This window comes from Cuculus canorus, chromosome 3, assembly GCF_017976375.1.
Source record: "Cuculus canorus isolate bCucCan1 chromosome 3, bCucCan1.pri, whole genome shotgun sequence".
NCBI lineage: Eukaryota > Metazoa > Chordata > Aves > Cuculiformes > Cuculidae > Cuculus > Cuculus canorus.
Window position 1 is genome coordinate 114,782,782 of NC_071403.1, and position 23,036 is coordinate 114,805,817.

Sequence of the window (23,036 nt, forward strand, 5' to 3'; positions counted from 1 at the left end):
CTAACATACAATGTTAACAGTAGAAGTTTAGACTATCCATGCCTTAATAAAAATGTTCAGTTCTTTCTTCATAAAGGCTCAGGCTTTAAAAGTTAGAAAGCTAAATTCCAGATGTGTTTCAGGAAGAAATAGGTAGTCTGTAGATAATACAGTCTGTAATTAGCCAAAATAGCAGTTTCTTATTTTCCACTGTGGGCAGATGGAGGAATTTTACTTACAGTTGATTTTCAAAATGGGAAATGTATTATGGAAATTGAGAAAAAATCCCAAATACTGAAACTTAGTTTCAATTTTCAAGATGGTCTCTGCCTTCTGGAGACTTAACCACCCAGTTGACGTGAGACGGTAGCTTGATGAATACAGTTGCTAAGGAGAATTAGAGTAGCAGTCACTTGGGGACTGTAAATGGAGAGATTTCTTATGCAGTGGTCAGTAGTGGGGAGATTTGACCATTTCTTTTGTAGGAAAACATTCATTAATTGATTATTGTTCTTTTCCTTGCTGATGATTTTTAAATGCTGAAAATTGTAATCAAGAGTTTAAAATGTCATTAATTAAAATGCCAACATGGGAATGAGCTTACTTTTGTTCCTTCCTAGTTCACTCGTGATTTGTTGGAGAGATAAAATTTCACCGACGGTATGTGAGTTTCTGTGGTTTAGGGTTTTGTTTGGAACTAGGAGTCAAGAGTGGTTTTCAGAGGAGTTTATTTGTTGCTTTTCCAAATCTGGCTGGGATGACTGCTTCAGTGGATTATTTGCTGAAAATACCATGCCATAATTAGGACAAGTTCATGTTTTGGGGATGATGGGAACCAGAGATGAGGTATAATCATAAGACATTAAGAACTGCAGAAGGAAGAAAAAAAGATACTCTGTTGTTGATACAGCTAGAGATTAATCTGGTTTCATGGCTACAGTTCATGCATGAAAAGCAGAAAAAAAAATCAATTTTTTTGTTTGCAATGCATCTCAACTTTGTTCCGTTTTCTGCCAGCACTTTAGGAGCGGCAGCAATGGATGTTAAAACAGCAGCAATAAATGTTAACTACTGGATGCCCTCTCCTTTAGGCTGTAGCTGCTCATTGCAATCCGTGGTTTCAATACAGGCTGGGGGACAATGTGATTGAGAGCAGCCCCGTGGAGAAGGACTTGAGGTGCTGATTGATGAGAAGCTCAGCATGAGCTGGCAATGTGTGCTCACAGCTCGGAGGGCCAACCGTATCAAAGGAAGTGTGGCCAGCAGGTCGAGGGAGGTGGTTTTGCCCCCCTAATCTTCTCTTGTGACACCCCACCTGGAGTATTGTGTCCAGTTCTGGAATGAACATAAGAAGGATATGGAGCTGTTGGAACGGGTCTAGAGGAGGCTGCAAGGATGATCAGAGGGCTGGAGCACCTTCCCTACAAGGACAGGCTGAGGGAGTTGGGGTTGTGCAGCCTGGAGAAGAGAAGGCTCCAAGAAGACCTTAGAGCAGCTTCCAGTACCTGAAGGGGCTACAGGAAAGCTGGGGAGGGACTTTTTATCAGAGACTCGTAGTGATAGGATGAGAGGCAATGAGTATAAACTGGAGAGAGGCCAATTTAGACTAGACATGAGGAGGAATTTCATTGCAATGAGAGTGCTGAAGCACTGGAACAGGTTGCCCTTATAAGCTGTGACTGCCCCATCCCTGGAGGTGTTCAAGGCCAGGCTGGATGGGGCTTTGAGCAGCCTGATCCAGTGGGAGGTGTCCCTGCCCATGGCAGGGGGGTTGGAACTGGATGGGCTTTAAGGTCCCTTCCAATCCAAACCATTCTGTGATTCTATGGAATAAACAGAAGAACATTAGCATTTGGGGTGACTGTTGCTTGAATTAAACCTGTGATTTGTTACAAAATGGAAATTGATTTCTCATCTTTCTGTAATTTATTCAGTCCTAGGATAAGGGATGATTTTCCTTCTTGGGACATGTTTTTACTGTGCTAAAGCTGCCTTTTGCATGAAAAAAATGTTTAAACTGAGTAGGTATAATAGATAACTTTCTTCTGCGGGAAATATTCCTATGAGGTTTTGTTAAACTGGCTGTAAGTATGAATGAATGTGATGTATCAGCCCAATGACCCTGAATATATTTGCATTTATCATCTATCTTGATCAACCCAAACAGGCTCTTTCACGGTGCTTCGTCTAAGCTATGAACCCATACCTGCCATGGGGATGAGGACAGTAAAAGATGAATGAATCCTGCTTGAATGATCCTGCAGAGATACAGAGCAGAGCCCTAGATTCTGTCTTAGCAGTATAAAGATCTATATTTCCACTTACAAACAGTATTAAACATCTACGTAGATGTAGCGTACGTCTGTTAAGCATAGCTTAACAAAGGGAAACAGCTATTTGACGTGCCTTGTGATTATAACTCACTATTTTGAGTCTATGAGGAATCGACCAGAAAGGAAAATAAATATTGTTTACTTGGAATAGATGTATCGAGAGCTAAAAATACATAATGTGAAAGGAAAAAAAAATCCTCACCCTCAGTTTCTGTATATCCCATACATTTACATCTTTTTTTTTCATTGAAAGAAAGTACTGAAATACTTATTAATGCATGAATGCGATTAACAAAAGGAAAAGGTAATTTTTGTTGCATTTAGCGATTTCCACTTTATTGATAGAATTGATGAACTCAATGAATCTTTTGCTAGTTAACAAAGGGATTGTTTAACTGTGAGGGGTTGCACAGGTTTGGCCCTGCGCTCTTCTGTCAAGAAAGAATCTTGGAGCGTAATAGTGATGGAAGAGACTAATGGCAGCTGTTACTTGAGACGAGATAAAGCCTTTTCATGTCTGAAAAGGTGTCAAACCATGCTGTATTATATCCGCAGATGAAAGGAAACTGCGGGTAGAATATTACAGAGAGTTGTTATAAACCTAAGTGCTACTGGTGAAACTGTAAACTCAGCGCTAGATTTAGAGCCTCTTCCTTCAGGAAACAAAACACTTTTAACTGTTTTAAGAAAACAAAATTACGACGGGTGACAGAACTGCTCTCTGCACAGTCCTCTTGCTCATGTGTCCTGCGTGGTAGCTACTATCAGTACTGAACTTAATTTGGCTGAATCAGTTAGTCACGTATAAAGCTTTAAAAGTTCTTTAAACCCAAGCCTCATCGCTACCACCCCCCACCCCAGTTTCCCTTGACAGAATTGGTGAGATTTTGTCACTTCGAAGACAGCACTGCTGGAAAAAGGGACAGGCCATTGAAAACTGTGCTCCATGAAAACAGCTGCCTATACTGAAATTCCCCCTGATGGATATTTAAAGTGAATTTGCTGCCCAACTAAAATACAATGAAGGAAAAGAAGCTAGCCATGGCTCTTTTCAACCTCAAGATAGTGTTGAAATAGCTGTATATCAGCATTTATGTTATTTTAATATCTTCTATTGGAATGCAATCTGCTTTGCTAGACCACCTCCCCAGGCAAGCTTGAAGCCAAGTTAGTTGTCTCACCAACCTTTCTTGACAAATAGTGGATCTGTGGCATGCAATTCTTTAGGACATGGTGAGAGGATGTGTGTGTGGTCTGTTTTGGATCAATCTGATCAAGCTTACTAAATGAACCCTTAGGTGCTCTCTTCTCACTCTGTCCCAATATCCCAGTGCTGCCTTGAGAGTGGTATCATACAATCAGTAATAAACAGACATGATAGCCCAGACTCTGCAAACTGTCCAACTTTTAACTGCTGCAAAACCAATGAAATTTGTGGCCTCATTTCAGATAGAATTCAGACTGTCTTCCAGTCCAGCATGAATGCCAGGTCTTAAAGCAGCTTTAGCCTTTAAGGCTCTCTGTCTTGCAGCCCCCTGTGATGCGTTGTAGTGGTTTTCCTTGAATCCTGTGCAGTGGTGAGCTAAATTCACTGCTTGATCTGCAGCTGAGGGGGAAAAAAAGCCCTGTGCTCAAGCTCAGATTCTGCACAGCCTGGAGTTTAATAGAGCAAAGGGCTCCAGGAGTTTCAGCCACATCCACACCTACTGTACAGGGGCTTTATAACTTTTCATCCAGACTAACATGTTGCTTGTTTTTCTAAGTGTTAAATAACTTCTTTACCAAATAAGACCTGCTAGTTCAAAATACGGGAGATAGTCTATTTTCTTCTAATTAGTTACAGGGTTGATGTCTCAGTATGACCTAGGAAGACACTGCTGGGATAGACAGCATCTTTCATACGAGTTGCTGCTGAAGGAATGGGCAATTAGCAATTCATAGATGACTGTATGGCACTGGGACAGTTATAATAATTGGATTTGTCTATGCCTGAATTGGTTTTGTGGTTTAACTTCTCTACAGAAAGCTTGCTGAGAGGTACAAGCTGCCAGTCTCTCACATTCTTTTGAGTTTATAGATAGCTGAAAGTTTCTTGTGAGCAAGTAACAAGAACCACTGCTTAGAAGACTTGATCAAGCATCTCTTATTCTGTTGGATAGACCAGAAGAATGTAGAGTCATTTTTTTTATAGAATTTCTTAATAGAGAGTCTGAGAGTTGTTCTTGGCCTGGATGAGTTCAAATCATCCCTTCTGGAAGAGTAGCCACACTACGTAGTTATGGGCATGAAGCCTTACAGAAAGACGCCTTGTCTACATCATGTGACTTCTTTCCCTTTGTTTTTCACTGATATTTTTTAATAACTGGCAAATTTCAGCCAAATTTGATGGGTTCAGGGCTATAACTTATTGTTATACAATTGCTCAGGGAAGAGAGAAAGACTTTTCATGCCTTCCCAAGGGAAGGAAATTGGGAGTGGCTCTTATGACAGCCAGCTGGTCAGTCAGCTCACACGTGCTTCCCTAAGCTGTGACATGGGCTATCTTTTGGCTATTAGACAGATCAAAAAAAGATGGGGGGACATAAGGATATAAAGGTGGTTTTGCCGTGAGGGGTTATTAAAGACATGAGAAAGGTGCTGCTGATATTATGCAGAAAATAGGAGATACAGCAGAGGAGCAGTAGATAGTACAGTGGGATGTCATAGGGCATATATTAATCCTGAATTTCCAAGCACTTGCTTTATAGGTTTTGGAACAACCTCCTGGGATAGCCGAAGGCACGGAGTTGAACAGCTCTGCCTTTGCACAAGCCTGTGCCAAACTGCTGTCTTCCCAATGTCTGTCTCCTGCCATAATTTTTAGTAAGGCACGTGCAGTCCAACATCTACTTTTGCTTCTCTCTTGCCTTTGTAAACTGAAAGCGCTAGCTTTTACAGCATGGTTTCAGACAGTGGTTTGAAATCTCTGTGTATTAATTTTGAGCATCATGTGACGTGTGGGGTTTATAGGTGTTCTTACCATCAAGTCCAAGTGAAGGTGACAAGATTGTACTCACAGATCTCCAAGCACAAACACATGTTTGTTCTGGTGTCTGCTGCTATGCTGTCATCAAAGAGAATGTCACTCTGTTTTCTGGACTTTTCTTTGTTCACCTTTCTAAAAATCCCAAATCTTACTGCTCTCAGATTGTTTAGAATTTACAAGATAGATATTTGGGAAAAATTGCGGCCTTGTGATTTTTTGTGATTTCTAAAGGAATACCGGTTTTAGTTGATGATATGTTTATGTATTTCCCTAGAATTACTGTCAGTTGCTCACTGTTATGGTTGTTAGTACACCGATTGTAAAAGCTCATAGAATATGCTATTCTGTTGTTCTGTTTTAGAGAATATTCATTTGGGAATACCATGGCAAAACACTACTATAATCACACAGTTTATAGATTCTGAGATATAGTATGGAAAGCAAGGAGAATTCTCAATGACATTTTCCAGTTTGGTTAATTTTTCAGTTGCAAAGGCCACATTTGGTTTTATTTGCAAAAAAAAAATCCCCTTATCCAGTACCATCTCTTCCAGCACCTTCCACATTGCAGCCTCTGGCCTTAGTGGTTTGGAGAGTGGCTTGGAAGGTATCCCATAATAGTTAATTGATTTTCATATAGCAATCTAGCAGATTGCTAGATAAGTTTTTAAAAGCCACTAGTCTTTTTCTTTCTCAGTTACCTGTAGCTCACCACTGAGGTCTTGCAGAAAGGACATTTCTTCCCCCACGCTGGTTAATGGGCACTTGGCTCTGGCACTGGAAGTATTTGAATTGTACAGAGAACTGAAAAATCCCTTCAAGAAATTTATATTCCTTCCAATAACAGAGGTATGTATCTTACAAAAGCTTCTTTATGATACCATATTTATATTGTAAGATATCAGGAACTTAAGATTTGGGGTTTTGTTGTATTTTTTTTTTAATTTCTTATTAAAAAAAAAAACCAAGCAAACATTTTGTGCTGTGGGGCCATGAGTTAGAGATACTATCAGCAATCATAAACATCTTCCAACTTCCAGGCCACTCTCACCACAGAAGCACAAGACCTGGAACTGTTTTGACATGACAGTGAATCACAGAATCACAGAATCACAGAATCACAAGGTTGGAAAGGACCCATTGGATCATCGAGTCCAACCGTTCCTAACACTCCCTAAACCATGTCCCTAAGTACTTCATCCACCCTTTCCTTAAACACCTCCAGGGAAGGCGACTCGACCACCTCCCTGGGGAGCCTGTTCCAGTACCCAATGACTCTTACTGTGAAGAATTTTTTTCTGATATCCAACCTGAACCTCCCCTGACGGAGCTTCAGGCCATTCCCTCTAGTCCTGTCCCCTGTCACTTGGGAGAAGAGGCCAGCTCCCTCCTCTCCACAACCTCCTTTCAGGTAGTTGTAGAGAGTAATAAGGTCTCCCCTCAGCCTCCTCTTCTCCAGGCTAAACAACCCCAGCTCTCTCAGCCGCTCCTCATAAGACTTGTTCTCCAGCCCCCTCACCAGCTTTGTTGCTCTTCTCTGGACACGCTCCAGAGCCTCAACATCCTTCTTGTGGTGAGGGGCCCAGAACTGAACACAGTATTCGAGGTGCGGTCTCACCAGTGCCGAGTACAGAGGGAGAATAACCTCCCTGGACCTGCTGGTGACCCCATTTCTGATACAAGCCAAGATGCCATTGGCCTTCTTGGCCACCTGGGCACACTGCTGGCTCATGTTCAGTCGGCTGTCAACCAGCACCCCCAGGTCCTTCTCTTCCGTGCAGCTCTCCAGCCATTCTTCCCCCAGTCTGTAGCGCTGCATAGGGTTGTTGTGCCCCAAGTGCAGGACCCGGCATTTGGTCTTGTTAAACCTCATCCCATTGGTCTCGGCCCAGCAGTCCAGCCTGTTCAGATCCCTGAAAGGGGGAAAGCTTACAAAGCTGTAGGGTCCTCGTGGTGCAACTTCCCTGCAGGTATCTGTATGACCTTATATAGCCTTCTTGTATGAACTCATATAACCTTGGCACTTGCCTCTGAGTAAAAGACCCTAGTTTGAATATTGTGTTTAACTAGCACATAATTCCGAATATCACCCAAGCAGGTGACTGAGAAAGGAAGAAAGTTCTGGGGGAGGAATGTATCAAAACTTTAACCAACAGAAGAGCCAGTGAGGTACAAAGCATCCCTGGTGAAGATAAAAGTTATCAGCACAGATGTTCTGGGAAGTCTCTCTAGACTCAACTGAGGACACCTCCTGAAGATGCTTGCTGAGCTCAGGGTCCCCAGTCACCTCTGCTCCGAAAGCCCCTGGTCCTTCCTGGCCGAGAACTTTCTGATCAAAGATCCCAATAAAGCTCACTTAGCAAAATGTCTTTGCAGCTGTTCTTTTAATAAAATAGAGTGCTAGGATTTCCCTTTTTAAAATAAAGATTTAGTATAGTACAATTGTGAGGTTTTTTAACTCTTGCTCTTTTAGTCAATTAGATCAATCAAATATTTTATTACATCACTGAGACTACCTATAAAAAAAAAACCCAAGACATAATACCTTTTAAGAAAGTAATTATGTTTTTAGAATAAAGACAATCTAAAATAAGGATGGGTATGGCATCTGCCTGGGGAACATACCGTTTAGGACATGCATATTAAAAAATTCCCCTGAATGTAATTCAAGCTAAGAAGCCAGTTGATAATACTTAGTACATAAATTACAGTAGCTCATAGTTTGGCAATTAAAAAGAGTGGCTCATTGTAAGTACTCTTTTAATAACCTGTTGTCACAAATCTCAGTTTAACTTTAATAGTGACATTATGTGATCACATATTTTATTTATGGATCATTTGAAGAATTTGTTATGCAGATGTTCTGATTAGTGGGCTATTGGACCATTAGCCAAATAAATCTAAAGGTAATAAACTCATAGGAAGATAAATGACTTTCTTTTTCTTGTTCTTTTCAGCCAATTCAGGCTAATTTAAGCCTTTCACAGAATGGTGATAATGAAGGATGTGTTCTCAGCAGCGTTATGGCAGGTGATTTGCATTTGAAAGTTTGACACATTTATAGGCCTTTGATCTTTTCCCTCCAGTGTTTGTGTCCTTTGCCAGACACCTACAGGCACATTTTACCAGGTGGAAGATCCAGTGCCAAAAGCAGCTCAGAGAGTCACTCTGAAGATGTAGGAAAAAAATAATTTCACAATCTGTGTCCAGAAAATATCCTTTTGCTGAGTTTGAGTGGCCTTTACGTGATGCAATCCATTTCAACTTGTTTTAGTAGAATTTCTTTAAAGCTAGAGAAAATCCTCATGGAAGATTTTAAAGGAATAAAGAACCTGATGTGAAGTGCATTGAGCCATAAAGATTGGCTTTTTCTTTAGGTTTGAACGCATTGTTAAAATGGAATTTATCACCGCAAGACACTTGAAGAACTTTGGCATCAAATGAACTCACAGCTACGCAAATATTACTTAAATTTTTGCTTTAATATTATAAATTTTAAAAAAAAGAAATTCACTTTCTGGGCGGGAAAGCTGTATCTGTGCTGGAAGAGAAAGCCTTGAAAAAAAAATCCAGGTGTTTCTGGCACCACGAGCACGTGTGAGCTAAATGTATAACCGAGGCCATACCAAAGATGTTCTTAATGTTTACTATTTGACCCCAAAACAAGTAGGGAGTCCCAAGATTCAGAAGGAACATAGCTCAATATGTGAAACAGGAATGTTCTATCCCTCACGACTGCCAAGATTTAGTGTAATCAGCTGTATTCTCTGCTGGATCATAATGGTTAATTCCAGATCCGTGAGCCAGGGCCTCATTTCATTCTCATCTCAGACTCGGTTCCTGAGGCAGGCTGGGTTCCCTAATTAAAAATCTCCTGCATGAAATTCTTTCCTGATGTTTCTCAAATCGAGTGTTACCTCTGCAAGAGGAACCAGGCTTGCTGGGTTCCTTGGAAGGGGACAGCCCGGCTGATCTCAGGAAAACTCCAAGGATGGAGGTGTCTGGCCTCCAGGCTCCAGGTTGTATTTGGGAGGATGCAACTCATCCCCCACACCCTCAACGCTCAAGCTGTGTAATGAGTATTGATTAGCCATTGTCTGAAGTGCATTGAAAGTAGCAGGACTATGTAAATGTTAGCTTACCTCATCTGCACATCAATGGAGAATCCCCAACAGCCCTTTGGAGATGGGTTTTTTTTCTTTGTATTTTCTCCTCTCTCCCTTAAAAGCTACTCCTGCAATCTAAGAGTTAACTTCACGTTGGATGTATTTGAAAAATTCAATTCCCCGTACATTTTGTTCTTCAAAAGGGAGCACTATCCATCTGTGCTACTTTGCTTTCAACTCCTCACAGAATGTCAGATATCAGATAAGAGCAAGAGACTGATGAGCGTGCATCCCAGCCTGACCAGGCAGGTCAATGTCAGGGGAATGGAAGTTTCCCTTTCCCCTCCTTTTTTTTTGAACTACAACCCATTTGCCAGTATTTACTTTAGAAACCTCTTCTTTAGCGGCTCAATTAGTTTAAAGCCATATTACATAGAGAATTTTAGCTTCAATTATTTTCTGATACTGTCTCCATTTTGTATTTTGTAAGAGGATAGTGTCACAAGCTTTAAGTTGACCACTGTGGTGGGCATCATATAGCAGATCTCTGCAGAGAGGTTATCCCTCCCCTGGCACAGTCTGTATCTAAGGAAGAGAGAGATTTGGGGGAGCAGGAGCAGAAGATGGAGTCTATGATCATGCAGGTCAGTTGCAGGGCTGTGAACAGGACATTTGTGAGCTGATATCCAATCTGTGTGATTGTGCTGCCTCTCTACACATTATTTTACTATTCTCCTTGGTTTGCTTTACTATTCTCCTTGGTTTGAAGCAAACGGAACCCCAAAAGGGCAGAATTTTTTGCCAGGACCAGCTGCACTCAAGATTTGCATGCCTGCTGTTGTACGATCTACCTGCTTATTCATGCATGCACTGGTTTTACACATCCAAATTACCATTAACTAAGCAGGAACTTAGGCAGGGTGCAAACCAGCTGTCTGTGTCTCATCCCAGTGACAGGGTGGCCAGCAGCATACAGTTAATTGGGTTTCTCAGAGTGATGGCAAGCGAAGAATTTGATCAGTAATCCATTATCCCCACTAGTTCCACATTTTACCTTCTCTTTATTTTACCTTCTTTTTGTTTGACCTTATAGATTTATAAGCTTGACTTACTGGAACGTGCATAAGTTCTCCTGGTAGGAGTATAGGTTTTTTGCTTTCTTATGTGTTTCAAAATAAAATGAAAATAATATAAGAGTTTTCTGAACACTGGTGGCCTGAAGTAAATGTCTTCTTGCAACTTTACAACCCTAGCTGAGCCCCTATCTGTAACTATATACTGTGACTATAACTACTCTAACTATTTATTCGATAACCTGTGTTTTGGACTTGCTGAAAAGCACTTTTCAAGTGGATAATTAAAGTTTCCTGCTTCTAACATTAATTTATCTATGCAACTGAGCAGATGAAGCTTTATAGGAGCAGGTTAAAAAAGGCATTGTGTTCTACTGTCAGTTTCAAGAAGCACCAAAAAGAATAAGAAAGACACTGAAAATCAGGTAGATGAAACCTTAGGAAAAAAAAAGAAAAAAAAAAAAGAAAGAAAAAGAAAACAAAAGAAAGGAAAAGACAGAGAAAAGAGTAAAAGAAATAATGTTTAATCATAGATGAGGCAAGATCGATGTAGAAAAATTCAAAAGAGTTAGAAAATAAAAGTGGATCGTGAGGCAGAGAAAGGGAGTAGAGTCTTCAGTGGTGGAAAATACAGACCTCTGTATCATGCCCTTGTTACCTAAACACAACTGCCCAAAAATCTAATCAGGCAGCAAAAATGTGAGTACATTCTGTCACCATAATTATTGCAGGAAACCCATAATGCATCACTGAAAGGTTGTAGGCTTGTAAGACTCAGAACTTGATGTGTTCATTGTCTTCCTTTCTTCCAATCTGAGCTTCTGCAAAGAGCTTGGTTGCTCTTTTCGCTCTCCCATCATGTAGTTGCAGGCATGGTAAGGTCTCCCCTGAGCCTTCTCATCTCCAGGCTGGATAGACCCAGCTCCCTGGGCCCCTCCTCGTACTCTTTGTTTGCCAGCTGCCTGGCCACCTTGGTGAACCTTCTCTGGTCTTGCTGTCAAGCCACCAGTTTTCCCAGGTCTTCTGGGAAGCCGTTTCCTGGCGAGTGACCCTGAACCCATGGTGCTGCATGGTTATCCCACCCAGCTGCGCAGAGGTCTGCATTTGCTTTCCTTGCAACCCCTGAGACTGCTCTTGGATCATTTTCTCCAGCCTGTCCAGGTCCCTCAGAATGGCAGCTCTGCTCTCTAATATATTCACCACTTCCCCAGCTTCAGAGAACCTGAAAACCTCTGTATGTGCAAAGTTTACCTATAAAAAAATGGGAATGATCTTACTCAAATGTATTCATAGGACTGTTATAACACTGAGTTAATTAGTTAGGCAAAATTCATAGAAGCATTCACACCAAATGCAAAGAAAACCTCCAAACTTAATATGCCGTTCCTGTTCATCAGTAGGTTGAGGATAGACTTGTTTTTTTATGGGGTTGAATGTGATTAAAATTAAGATTTAGCAGCTTGCCAAGGAATTTATGATTGCAATTTAAAATCAATGGCCCTTGCTCATGGGTTGGCCACGTGCTCATGAAAGGCGGCTCGAACGGGCGCACTGCACTTTATTACAGAGTGTGAAATATGTAAGAGCTAAATAAAATTTGTAACCCAACACTTGTATGTTGTCTCTTACCCAGACTATTGATCCATTTTATAATTATTAAACTGAACCGCAGACTGTGCCCAAAGCATAACTTCATTTAGCATCGAGATGAAACATATTTTCTATTAGCAGCACCCAGCAATTCTGCACCAGTGACAGGATATGGGGGTGGAAGGAGTGAGCAGATACTGATGAGAAGGTTCAGTGGATGAAAAGGAACAGACCAAGCTGAAATGTAATCACAGCAATTGATAAATAGCTGCCTTCACAAATACTCAGCTTCGGCAGCACAGCTTGACTAGAAATAGTCACAACGGAGCTTTTAATGCAGTTTTCCCGGCTATTGGAATTTCTTGTAAGATTTACCAAGTTTTGGAAAATTCATCATGCTACAAAATGAACCATTTAGAGCACAGTGCATGAAAGCTCATTGTAATAGCAGGAAAGCAAGTGTACAAACCTTGAACTTCCTCTTGGACCGTTACATGCTACTCCAGTTTTTTAGAAAGCCCTGTGAAACCACTATCACGCGTGGCAAAGGCAATCATCAAGCTGCTCATAGAGAAAGTAAAAGAAACACTTGGAGATAAACTATAATGTACTTTATAATTTGTTAAACGTGAATGTATGTTCTTGGGTAGAAAGGGAGACATTGCTGATGGTTTTTAAGTATTTGTAATAGGTAACTGAAAACTGAAATACATCAACTTCATTACAACACACCTATTTTTTTTGAAACCAAATATGAAAGCTGATGCAACGAAGCTGCAGTAAATGATAGTGGAGTTCTCCTACCAAACCAGCTTCTATTGCTTTGATGATATAACTTACTTTTAATTTTATGAGCAAAATAAACCTCTTTAGGATTCCCTTTCTCCCCTTGGCTTTACCCTCTTCTTCTGGCTGAAGTAGCCAGTAGACATTAAAGACCAACCACATAGTCAAGCCTTCTTTCAACTTCTGTTAACAGGGGTATTAAAAAGGCATTCCTAAATATCAGCTGAAAACCACTAGGTAATAAACTCCCTACTTAAAAGGTGGATAGGTGTAAATTCCACACATAGGCCTTTTCATCTGGGATGCCAGTTGCTTGGAGATCAGATGTTTTCAGTGAATTGCAGAGCTGATGTCACTTGTCAGTCGAGGGAGACTGCCACTATTTGGAGGATCAAATACTTACATTAGAGGATGTAAAACAAATAGTTAGGTCCTAATCCTGACAGAGCAATGCCAGAGATGCTTGTCACTATGCAAAACCCTGGTGAAATCAATGATACTTGACTGTTTCTTCTCCATAAGAAAGCTCTTAAGCTTTTTGGAGTTGGATTTTTGAGAACAGTAAAGATTTTAAATGTTCGTGGCAGGTTTTTTAACAGCTTTAACCACAACTACCTTATTTTTGGTCTTAACGCAAATGGATAACAACATTTTCTCTTGTGCTAGCCACAGGTTTGTTTGGCCAAAGGCAGTAATAACAATTAGACACCCAATTAGCACATGGTTTTCATTGATTATAATAAGGGTTGTGAGCTCCCTTTCATAGTGCTGGACTCAGGATCTGTCTTAATTCTCTTACTGTCTTCTTTCCCTCTAGAAACCAAAGCTGGGTCTTCTTTTGTATTCTTGGCACATTGACCTGAAAAGTATCAAACTCTATTTGTTGACCGGCTTGCTTACCGTACTTGTCTTATTTATTTCAGTTGAGGTTAGACCCAGATTAAACCATCATCCACATGTACAAAAAAAGCTGCAAAGTCTACTCATTTAAAAATAACATATCTCTCCAAATTGAGGGAAAGCTTTAAAAAGGAAAGAAGCATCACGTGGTGACTAATGTGACTATGGATAACGAATGTGGTGAATCCCTTCCTTCCTTTATTGCCAGCTTGGGTGTAAACCGAGGTGTTCAACATAGTTTTTCAGAAGTGTTGAACACCTGCTGCGTCCCCTGAAGTTAGTTGGACCTGCAGCTGCTCGCTCCATGTTTTATGTAAGGGTGATTGAGTCCTTGTCCGCGCCTCTGTAAAGCAGGATGGTAACAGCCACCTCCACACTGAGTGGGTGGCGTAACAGCTCATAGTTGGGAAACCTCTTGTTAAATAAGAGATGAAGTGCCTTTGAAAGCTTTGGGGAGACAGATACTTTTTTATGGTACAAACTGCAAGATGAGGCTTATATTCTCTAAGTGCTGTACAAGGATATTGATATGACCTGCCTCTTGTAAATAAAATAGGACTGGACTTCTGTCCTAATTGTAAAAGAGACTAAACAGAATGGGATTAGTGCTGTTGAAACACATTTATCCACATTTACTCCATTTCAGCTTGCACTCTTCCTATCCAATATGATCTCTGGCTTCTTATTGTTATAAATCTGTTTCTCCTACCCAACTAACAGCTTGATGAAAATACACTCTAGAAGTTTTGCAGAAAAAAATGTAGATCAGTTCCTAAATAACTCTACCCCAAAAATGCATTTATCTGCCATTCTTGTGAATGACAGATTAACTGGACAGCTTATTTTAAATTTAAAATCTGAATCAAACACATACGAAAGGTCTAAAAATTTTGTGTTCCACATCTTTTTCTTTCTTAAATGGAAAAAGATTTGCTCCTTCCATGCACCCACGTTTCTTTTCTTTTCTGTAATATATTCAGAAATATGAGTGGGGAATCTTTCATTTTAAAGGAGATGAAGATAGAGATGTTAGCCTTTATACTGCAGAATAAACCACTGAAATGAAAATCAAATGTATCAGTCAAGTAGAAAATGCCTTATCATTTTTTAAATGTCAGTTCATATTTCACTGGTGCAAGCCTTATATCTCACCACTCTTCCATGTTTTGACATGACTGGCAGACAAAAAGGGAATTCCCCAAATTTATGAGAGATAGGATAAAATAAAGGTTGCAAAGACTTTTTTTCTCTTTTTGGATTTACTTTCTGGGAAGGCACCACCTGAAATATTGACTTGCTTAGCTCTTTAGTGAGAGAGCATCAAACAGTCATAGGGTATAACAAAATAAACCAGGCTGCGTGCCTTTGCCTATATGGTATCCTTTAAGGCTCTGTTATAAACCAATGACGGGGACCATCTGCAGCATTTTTTGCCTGTTAAGATCGTCCCTACTTTGTGAGAGAATTTCCTAGCTAAGGATTCTTATACTTGTGAGTGGAAATGCTGCTCTATCCCAAACTAACTAATCCAAGAACAGTTAAATACAACGAGACTGCAGATTTACACAGCCTATGGATCACACGGGGATCCTGGAGAGACCTTACAAAGCTTCTTGATTTGGCCAAAACTGCGGCACACGTTATTTGAGTATGTTTGGGGAACCTGGGAGCTGTGGGTAGAAATGGGTAGCTATTCTTAAAAATCGAACCTCTGGCTGCATCTGTACCAGCAGAGCACACAGGGCCACAGCCCCTTCTCTGTCTCTGAAGACACGTGTCGCAGCAAAGGTTGCTTTTATACGGGTGAAACCTTTGGCTCACTCCTATGCCCTCGGTGGCATCCCCTGAACCACAATCAGGCAACATCTGGGACATAACTAATTGAGTCCAAGGTAAAATAGCATCAGGGTGCACAAGTGCAAGGCAGTTTTCAAGTAGCCCTCTATTATTTAGTAATATAGAAATGCTTGTAAAGTTTTTCTTGCCCATTTAACAGTCTGTAAGACTACAAAGCTTGTAAGATCCAGGGATTTTTTTTGTGCAAATAGAGCAGCTGGCCACAAACTTTAATATCCTTCCTTGGTCACTTTAAACATTCACCCATAAGATATGAGAAAACATGTAGTTATTGCTGCAGTTTGCACTCCTCTTCCCTCCTTAATCTCATCCCAATCCCTGTATATAAGAATACGGAGCTGAAATCTGACTGCATAGGCCTATCAGTTGCAGCAATAGCGTTTTGGACATGCACAAAATCAATTCACCCTTGGTGTCTGAGCAACATTGTCTATGATTTACTCATAGATTATGGGTGCAAATTAACTGGCAACATGCATTTTTTATGGTCACATAACAAGAGACTTGTTGAAATTCTTGCTTCAGAATTTGGCTATGCTTAATTAACATTTTATTTCAAAATCAAAACTCCTGAGCAAAACGGTTTGTATATGTATATAAGCTCCATACATGTATTTTTAAAATATTTATATATATACGCATGCACAAATACAGAGATAAGCAAGCTCCTTTTTATTTCACACACAAAGGTTCCTCCTCTTCTATCTTCCCCTCCTGATTTTTGTCCATTTGTAGACTTTTAATTGTTTTAACTGTTTAAGGAAAGATATAAATTAAGAGCAGGGGACATGTCAAATGGAAAAGGTGCACAAATATAGAGAAGACAAATGAAAAACAGCAGGAGAGATATTTTAACTGGGACAAAAATGAGTTCCCTATTTGTGCTAAATTAGGCCTTATATCTAACTTGCAGTCTTGTGACTACTGTCTTGGTGCTCAATCAAACTCATTTAGTTCACGGAAGTCACAGAAAATACCTGTTCTTCATCTTGTCTTAATTTTAATTTGTAGCAGGCGTTAATGACTCTTAGGACTGTTTCAGCTCACTTTTCTTAACGAAAGCAAGAGTAAAGCAGAGCTCAGAATACAATTGAGTAACCGTAAAACTCAAAGCAATCCTAACAAGGTGATTTGCTATCTGAGATTTTGTGTGTGGTAGATGTCATCGTGGTCAAACCGTCTGAGCTTGGCTTGAAAGGCGAAAACCTTTCCCTTTTTGGTTCTTTCTTATTCATCTCAGCATAAAATCAGCTTCTCTCACAAGCTGCTTCCCAACGTTTTGATCCCAAACGTATAAAAATTCACAGGAGCCTTCCTAATTAATAGTACCATTAGACTTCGGGGTGTTTTTTGAGAAGTTGTTGTGAGAATCCTACAAGCAAAAAGAAATGGTGTACCCCGGAAAGCCTCAGCCCGCTTTGGCCACGTACCACTCAGAGGCGTTGCCCCCCCTTTTTCAGAGTGGATTATGGTACAGGCAGAGATCATTACACAGAAGCAACCTCTCAAGTAAATCCCAATCTTCTTTTTCCTCCAGTCTGCAATTCTCTGCTGTTGTTTCTATTACCTATTAGATTTTTGTTTCCATTTTGGGCTGATACAAAATCACGGCTGGCAGCCAAGCTGCTCACCAGAGCCGCAGAGCTCAGTAGTTTGGATAATTTTCCTGCATCTCCTAATGATTTGCTGTGTGACTTTGGGCAAGTTACTCCTTGCCTCTGTTTATCCCATTCCATAGAGAAGTAGAAATCATTAATTTTCACTGTAAGCTGTCCTGAAGCCTAAAGAGGAAACGTGCTGATTACTAATACTGTTAATTTATAGGATATGCATTTTTTCTTCAATTGCCTATCATGCATCTTCACTGTTGCATTGAGTGGGGGCTGGAAAAGGGGTTTTTTTTGGCAGAAGAATAGATTCCTAGAGATAAAATACTTTTACTGAAGTAGCTTCTAGTCTTCTCTAACACACATGTAATCTGTATATTACCTCGAATTAAATTTCTATATGAAAAATTTGTCTGGGACCAAAGTTTATACACAGTGCATTTTATTTCCTAGAGTTTTTATTTTTCTAATTACATTTTCCTATTTCCTTTTGTAAACAGGACTCTGACTTTGTTCATGATTACATCTTTCTTTTTTTGATTTCCCAGTCATAATTTCAAACAGTAAATTAATCTACAGACTGGAAGGAATGCATTGCTTTCCTTGCCTCCTTTCTCCTGTTGAAACCCAAAACGATCCAGAGAGATGCTGCAATCTCATGAGAAATCTACAGAGCCCTAACACACACGCATCCAAACAAACCATCTTTGACTTCCACGATTAAGATGCAGATAACAACAGACTCCTTCAGCAGCAGCCAGTGCAGATAAAATCATCACCTTCAAATACTTACACAGAAATCAAGGCAGGGCGGCTTAAATTCAGAGTTTGTGTTAGCTGTTTAGTGGTCGTTATCTATAAATTCTGCATCTGTAAATTGTTTTGTAAAATGGTTAATTTTTTTTCCTCTCTCACCACTTACCCCCCCAGCGCAATGTTAGGTGTGGATGCGCAACCTTAATTGGTTTAGTTGCAAGAAGATAATCTTTTTTTTCCTTCTTTCTTGCTGTTGCCTGTTAGCTTAAAGGTTTTTTAGCTGAAGGTTGATAATTATCACCGAGAAGAAACTAGCACATCAGGAGTTCATTTTCCATCTTAGCACTTGTGGCGCTCCTTTGAACTCCTCTCACCAAACCCACGTTCCCACTCTGTCACTTTCCTCCCTCCATCATAAAAGGTCTCAGCAGCCAGCGACTCCAGCCTTTGCTAGTGGGAAGAGGGCATCGCTTCTCCCCAGCGCTCCTCCAGCATGGACAAATTGCATGAGACGTTGATAAACATGGAAGATGCTTTGGGTACGGAACACTCCATCTGCTTATCCTCTTGGGACTGGAAAAGTGCCACTGGGGCTTTTGAGCTGCACCCTGTTTCGCCTCCACAGAGCTTATCCCCAACGCCTTCCTTCGAATCTTACTCATCGTCTCCTTGCTCGGCGGCAGCGGAGACTCCCTACAGCAGCAGCAGTAGCGGCAGCCTGGTGGGCTACAGCGTGGTGGACTTCCCTGCTGCCTACCTGCCCAGTCCCGGGCAGGCTCGGCTGCCCAAGGGCACCAAGGTACGGATGTCTGCCCAACGCAGGAGGAAGGCCAGCGAGAGGGAGAAGCTGCGGATGAGGACCCTGGCCGACGCGCTCCACACACTGCGCAACTACTTGCCCCCCATCTACAGCCAGAGGGGACAGCCCCTCACCAAAATACAAACCTTGAAGTACACCATCAAGTACATCAGTGAACTGACGGAGCTCCTCAACAGTGTCAAGCGGGTGTAGACCCCAATTGGATCATCTGCTCCGGCACGCTCGGGGTCTTTACAAACAAAAAGCCAGCAAAATTTCTTCCTCGAAAGAGTACGGTGGCACTGGGAGTGAGAGGACAATGGAGTAAGGGCTGCTGTTGTACATAAGACATGATGCTGGAAGGTGATGTAGGATTGCCTTAAAACCTGAGCTGCAGGTTGTTGAGACAGAAATATTGCTTTTTTTTTATTTTATTCTTTTTTAATAATAAGCTTCTAAGAATTACTAAACCTAGTCTGATAAAAAAGCAAAAAAGTAGCCACCTGATCTTCCTAGGATTTACGTATCATTGTTCTGTTTAATGAGGACTACAGTAAATCCGTAGGTTTTAAAATGATTTTTAAAAAAGTAAGTGACAACACTATTATAGGAATACTAAGTGTATTGATTTGTAGGCACTTTAAATATTAGGATGAAGAACAACATGTATAGTTATTTCAAGTATTCTATTTATCCCTGTTTCCACTGTACCTAAAATTCAAGAAACTAAGTAATAGTGAGAACATCTGTGCTCATAAATAAATATCAATGTCATAGTCTGCATCTTGTATTATATATATGATTGATAGATAAGTAAAATCTAACAGTGACCACTAAATAGTGGAAATGAAATATAAGCAAACTGATATTTTGTACAGATAAATTGCTGTTAATCTTATTAATATACACAGAAACGTGTAATATTTCTGTATTTAATGTATACCTGCCTTGCTTCAGTGTCTGATAAATGATGGAAGACATTTTTACACCAAATTGCTAGAACAAATAAGATTAGACCGAGTTATCTTTCTCCTTTTCCTTCTCTGGTATGAAATAAATTGAATCGGTATCAGAAAAATACAGAGCTTTTTTCTTCAAGGTGTACTGAAACATAAAAGTGCTCTAGTAACCATGATGTCCCCTTATTAAAAGCTGTCAGTTCAGCCGTTTCCTATAGTCCTATAAAATACATACACAAAACTCTCTAAAACCCAATGAGGACGTAGTCTTAATCCTTAATTACTTTTACTTTCACCTGAGAGGTATCACACAGGTCTCGCCCCACCACAAAAGAAATTGGTTGCTTTCTAAATCTCCTTGTAGACTGACTCATAAGACTTGCTGCTGAGGCCAGCAGTGTAGAGAGAGGAGCAAAACCCAGGACTGAGTTGTGTGTAGCTGATTAATTCATGATAACCTTTTCTCCATGGAGAAATGTAAGGGAGAGAAAGAATAGTAGCCAGGAAGCAGCAGGCTTGACTCACCAGGATGGAGAGAGCAGCATGTCTCTGTGGGGTGGATGGCTTATGTTTGTAGGTACACCTTGTAGCAGGGCACTGCAAAGCTAAAACTTCATTGCATCCCTCTCACTCACTCCTTTCTTTTTTTAATTTAATTTTTTTAATTAACCTTCCTTCTATTTGGAATGAAATGGATTTGTCTGTATTTTTTTTTCTCCAAGGCTCAGCCTAAGCTGGCTCAGTGCTCTCCTCACATGGTATGTGCATATTAGAGCAATCAGTGCGAGATCCATCAGTGTCTCAAAAAAAGCAGCTATATTCAAATTTATGCTGTTAGTGCTGTCCCTGAAGATGTAGCCACATTTAAATATATCTCAGATTCTCCAGTTTTGCTTTAACCTACATTAGATTTCTCACAAGCATCAGGGTTTCAGCAAGAACATACGTAGAATAAGTTTTAAATCCCTATAATATTGTCAAACTAGAGAAATTCTGTGCACATGTGATAACACTAATGTCAGCATAGCATTCCTCAGATTTAAGCAAGCAAAGAGCCTCATAGACAAGGTCAATCTGGATTATGTTTTGGATTTGCTCCTTATGACGTTCAAGGGAGTGAAACTGTACCTTGCCCGTGAGATCTTGCACAAGGCTACAACTAAGCTTGATCCCAAGTCTTTTCTCAAAGCCTTTGATGCTGTAAAGCGGTACCTGCCCACTGGTGTTGGCAAAACACTACCAGATGCACAGCAAGATAGCCCTGTCATTCTGATGTCAATTAAGGACCATCATCATTAACAAGTACACTAGTTTGTTATATCGGGAAGACTCTTAACCTTGTTCCTTAAATCTTCCACACCTGAAACTACAAGCAACAATCTATGTTTTTTAAGCTCTTTAGCTAAGGAAGGCTGTAGGGTCATGGTTAAAGCAGAGGAACAAGGAGCTGGAAGGATTCACATTTATTACTGGCTTATTTACAACCTTAGTTACTCATCCAAAATTGTTGCTTCAGTTTCCACATGTATAAATGAAGACACTGATAGCAAATTGCTTAAGAAGGCTGCTGCTCATAGACAAAGCTAAGTAACAGAGTATGCAAGGAGAACAGCTCAGTAAGAGGCACTCTGCAGATTTGAGAAGTGCTTCAGATCCAGCATCTCCCACCACCTCAGAGACAGTAGTAGCTGAAGGCCCTGAAAGCACTGCGATACAGCTTGGTAGTTGCCCGTAGATTTCCCCTCTGCCAGTCCAAGGTAGAACAACAGCTCCCAGTAATCAATTTGAGTTTCAGAAGGACATTTTACTGTTTCTGACAGTGAACTAGACCTTACCTGTACACACTCTCTAGCCCCAGAAATCTAGTGATCTCCAGCACGATGTGGCTGCATCCAAGCTGACCTTAGGGAACAAGCCTTGGTCTGTCCTAAATCACTCCTTGTGCTGCAATAATTCACTAGAAGACGTTGTGCTCTCACACTGTTCAGTTTACTGTTTTAGCTAGTTGTATCTCAAGGCTTTTCTTGAGATTCTAAAATTTATAATTTACAGAAATGAGTCATCCTTCCTCTATTCAGTATTTGAGCAATTATCTGCTGCCCTTTCAGAACTGTGACTGGTAAGCCTCAAAGTATGACTTCATGCATGAGAAACTTGTGAATGCAGTAGAAAACTTTGTTTCTTCTTTAGTAATTGTGTTCTGTTCTCTATATTAGTGAGGAATTCCAGTGACATGCAAAGCCAGAGGAGATCTTGGAGCTGGAAGAGTTCATTTCGTTGTCTAGGACTAACCCCAGCTCACTCTCCTTTATCTCTTTCTTTTTAGCATGGAAAACACGGTTTAGGTTTTTATTCTAGTGCAGCTGGAAGGGTATGATGCTGCTTTCTTTAGCAGAAGGCACACCAATGGAAAGAAGGAAGCCCAGGAGGTAGGGTATAATCCCAAGATTCAGAAGATGTGAAGAGATCTTAACTCTCCAAGGCAGGCTTTTCACCTCAGTTAGGAGAGTGACAACTTCTTTGCCCACCCTACAAAGTGTGCAGCAGTGCGTTGTCTGCCAGTAGCAGTAATAGCTAGAAAAGCATCCTGAAGATGGCAAGGAGGCCAAATTCCCTCTCAGGGGGAAGACAGTGTCTCAGGGAAAAAAATATTTCCCAGCAGTTAAAGGATCACACATGGAAGCAAGGCAAGGCATAGCTCTGTGAGCAGCGGGGCTCACCCCCCATGCCCAAAGAGGGGGGGGGGAACCCAGGGCCGCCTGCCTTCATGCACACAGGACTTTGAAATTCTATACTGAGGAGCATCACATAGGTGCCAAGAGGTTTTATGGCTACACATTTGGGCTGCGTATAGGTGCGCTTGGAGTGGGGGGAGAAAGCCTCCTGCAAAAGGGCTTCAACCAAGTTCCTTGGAAGAGCTGCTTATGTGGTGGCTGTTACAGCTCCACACCCCTTCTGCCCAAGGATGCTCGGAACTATCCCTCCAGCTCTGCATGGCAGTGGCTAAAAAACCCCAAGCAATCAAACACCACAAATATCCCACAGCAACACACATAACACAGCTTCTAAGCCAGTATTTGACCTACTTCTATTCTTCAACTTACTTGCCATACAAACAAACGCTGTTAATACATTTAACAGGTAGGAAACTCCGTTGTGGAGAGAAGGACCAGCTCCCAGTAAAGCAGTGTGTTTTTAATGACCTATAGAATTTGAGCCCACCTGAACCCCTTCCATGATCAAGCCTCTGACTTTTTGCTTCTTCA

The 23,036-nt window shown here is 40.8% G+C and overlaps 1 protein-coding gene across 1 annotated transcript; it reads left to right on the plus strand.

Annotated features, from left to right (window-relative positions):
* Positions 1–18,505: 18,505 nt before the first annotated feature.
* Positions 18,506–19,024, plus strand: MSGN1 (mesogenin 1). The gene has a single exon (XM_009556689.2). It carries the CDS (start codon positions 18,506–18,508, stop codon positions 19,022–19,024), a length of 519 nt encoding a protein of 172 aa, XP_009554984.2.
* Positions 19,025–23,036: the final 4,012 nt, after the last annotated feature.

Excerpts from the sequence above, each read along its gene's own strand:
- MSGN1 (XM_009556689.2), top strand. The coding sequence starts at position 18,506 with ATGGACAAATTGCATGAGACGTTGATAAACATGGAAGATGCTTTGGGT.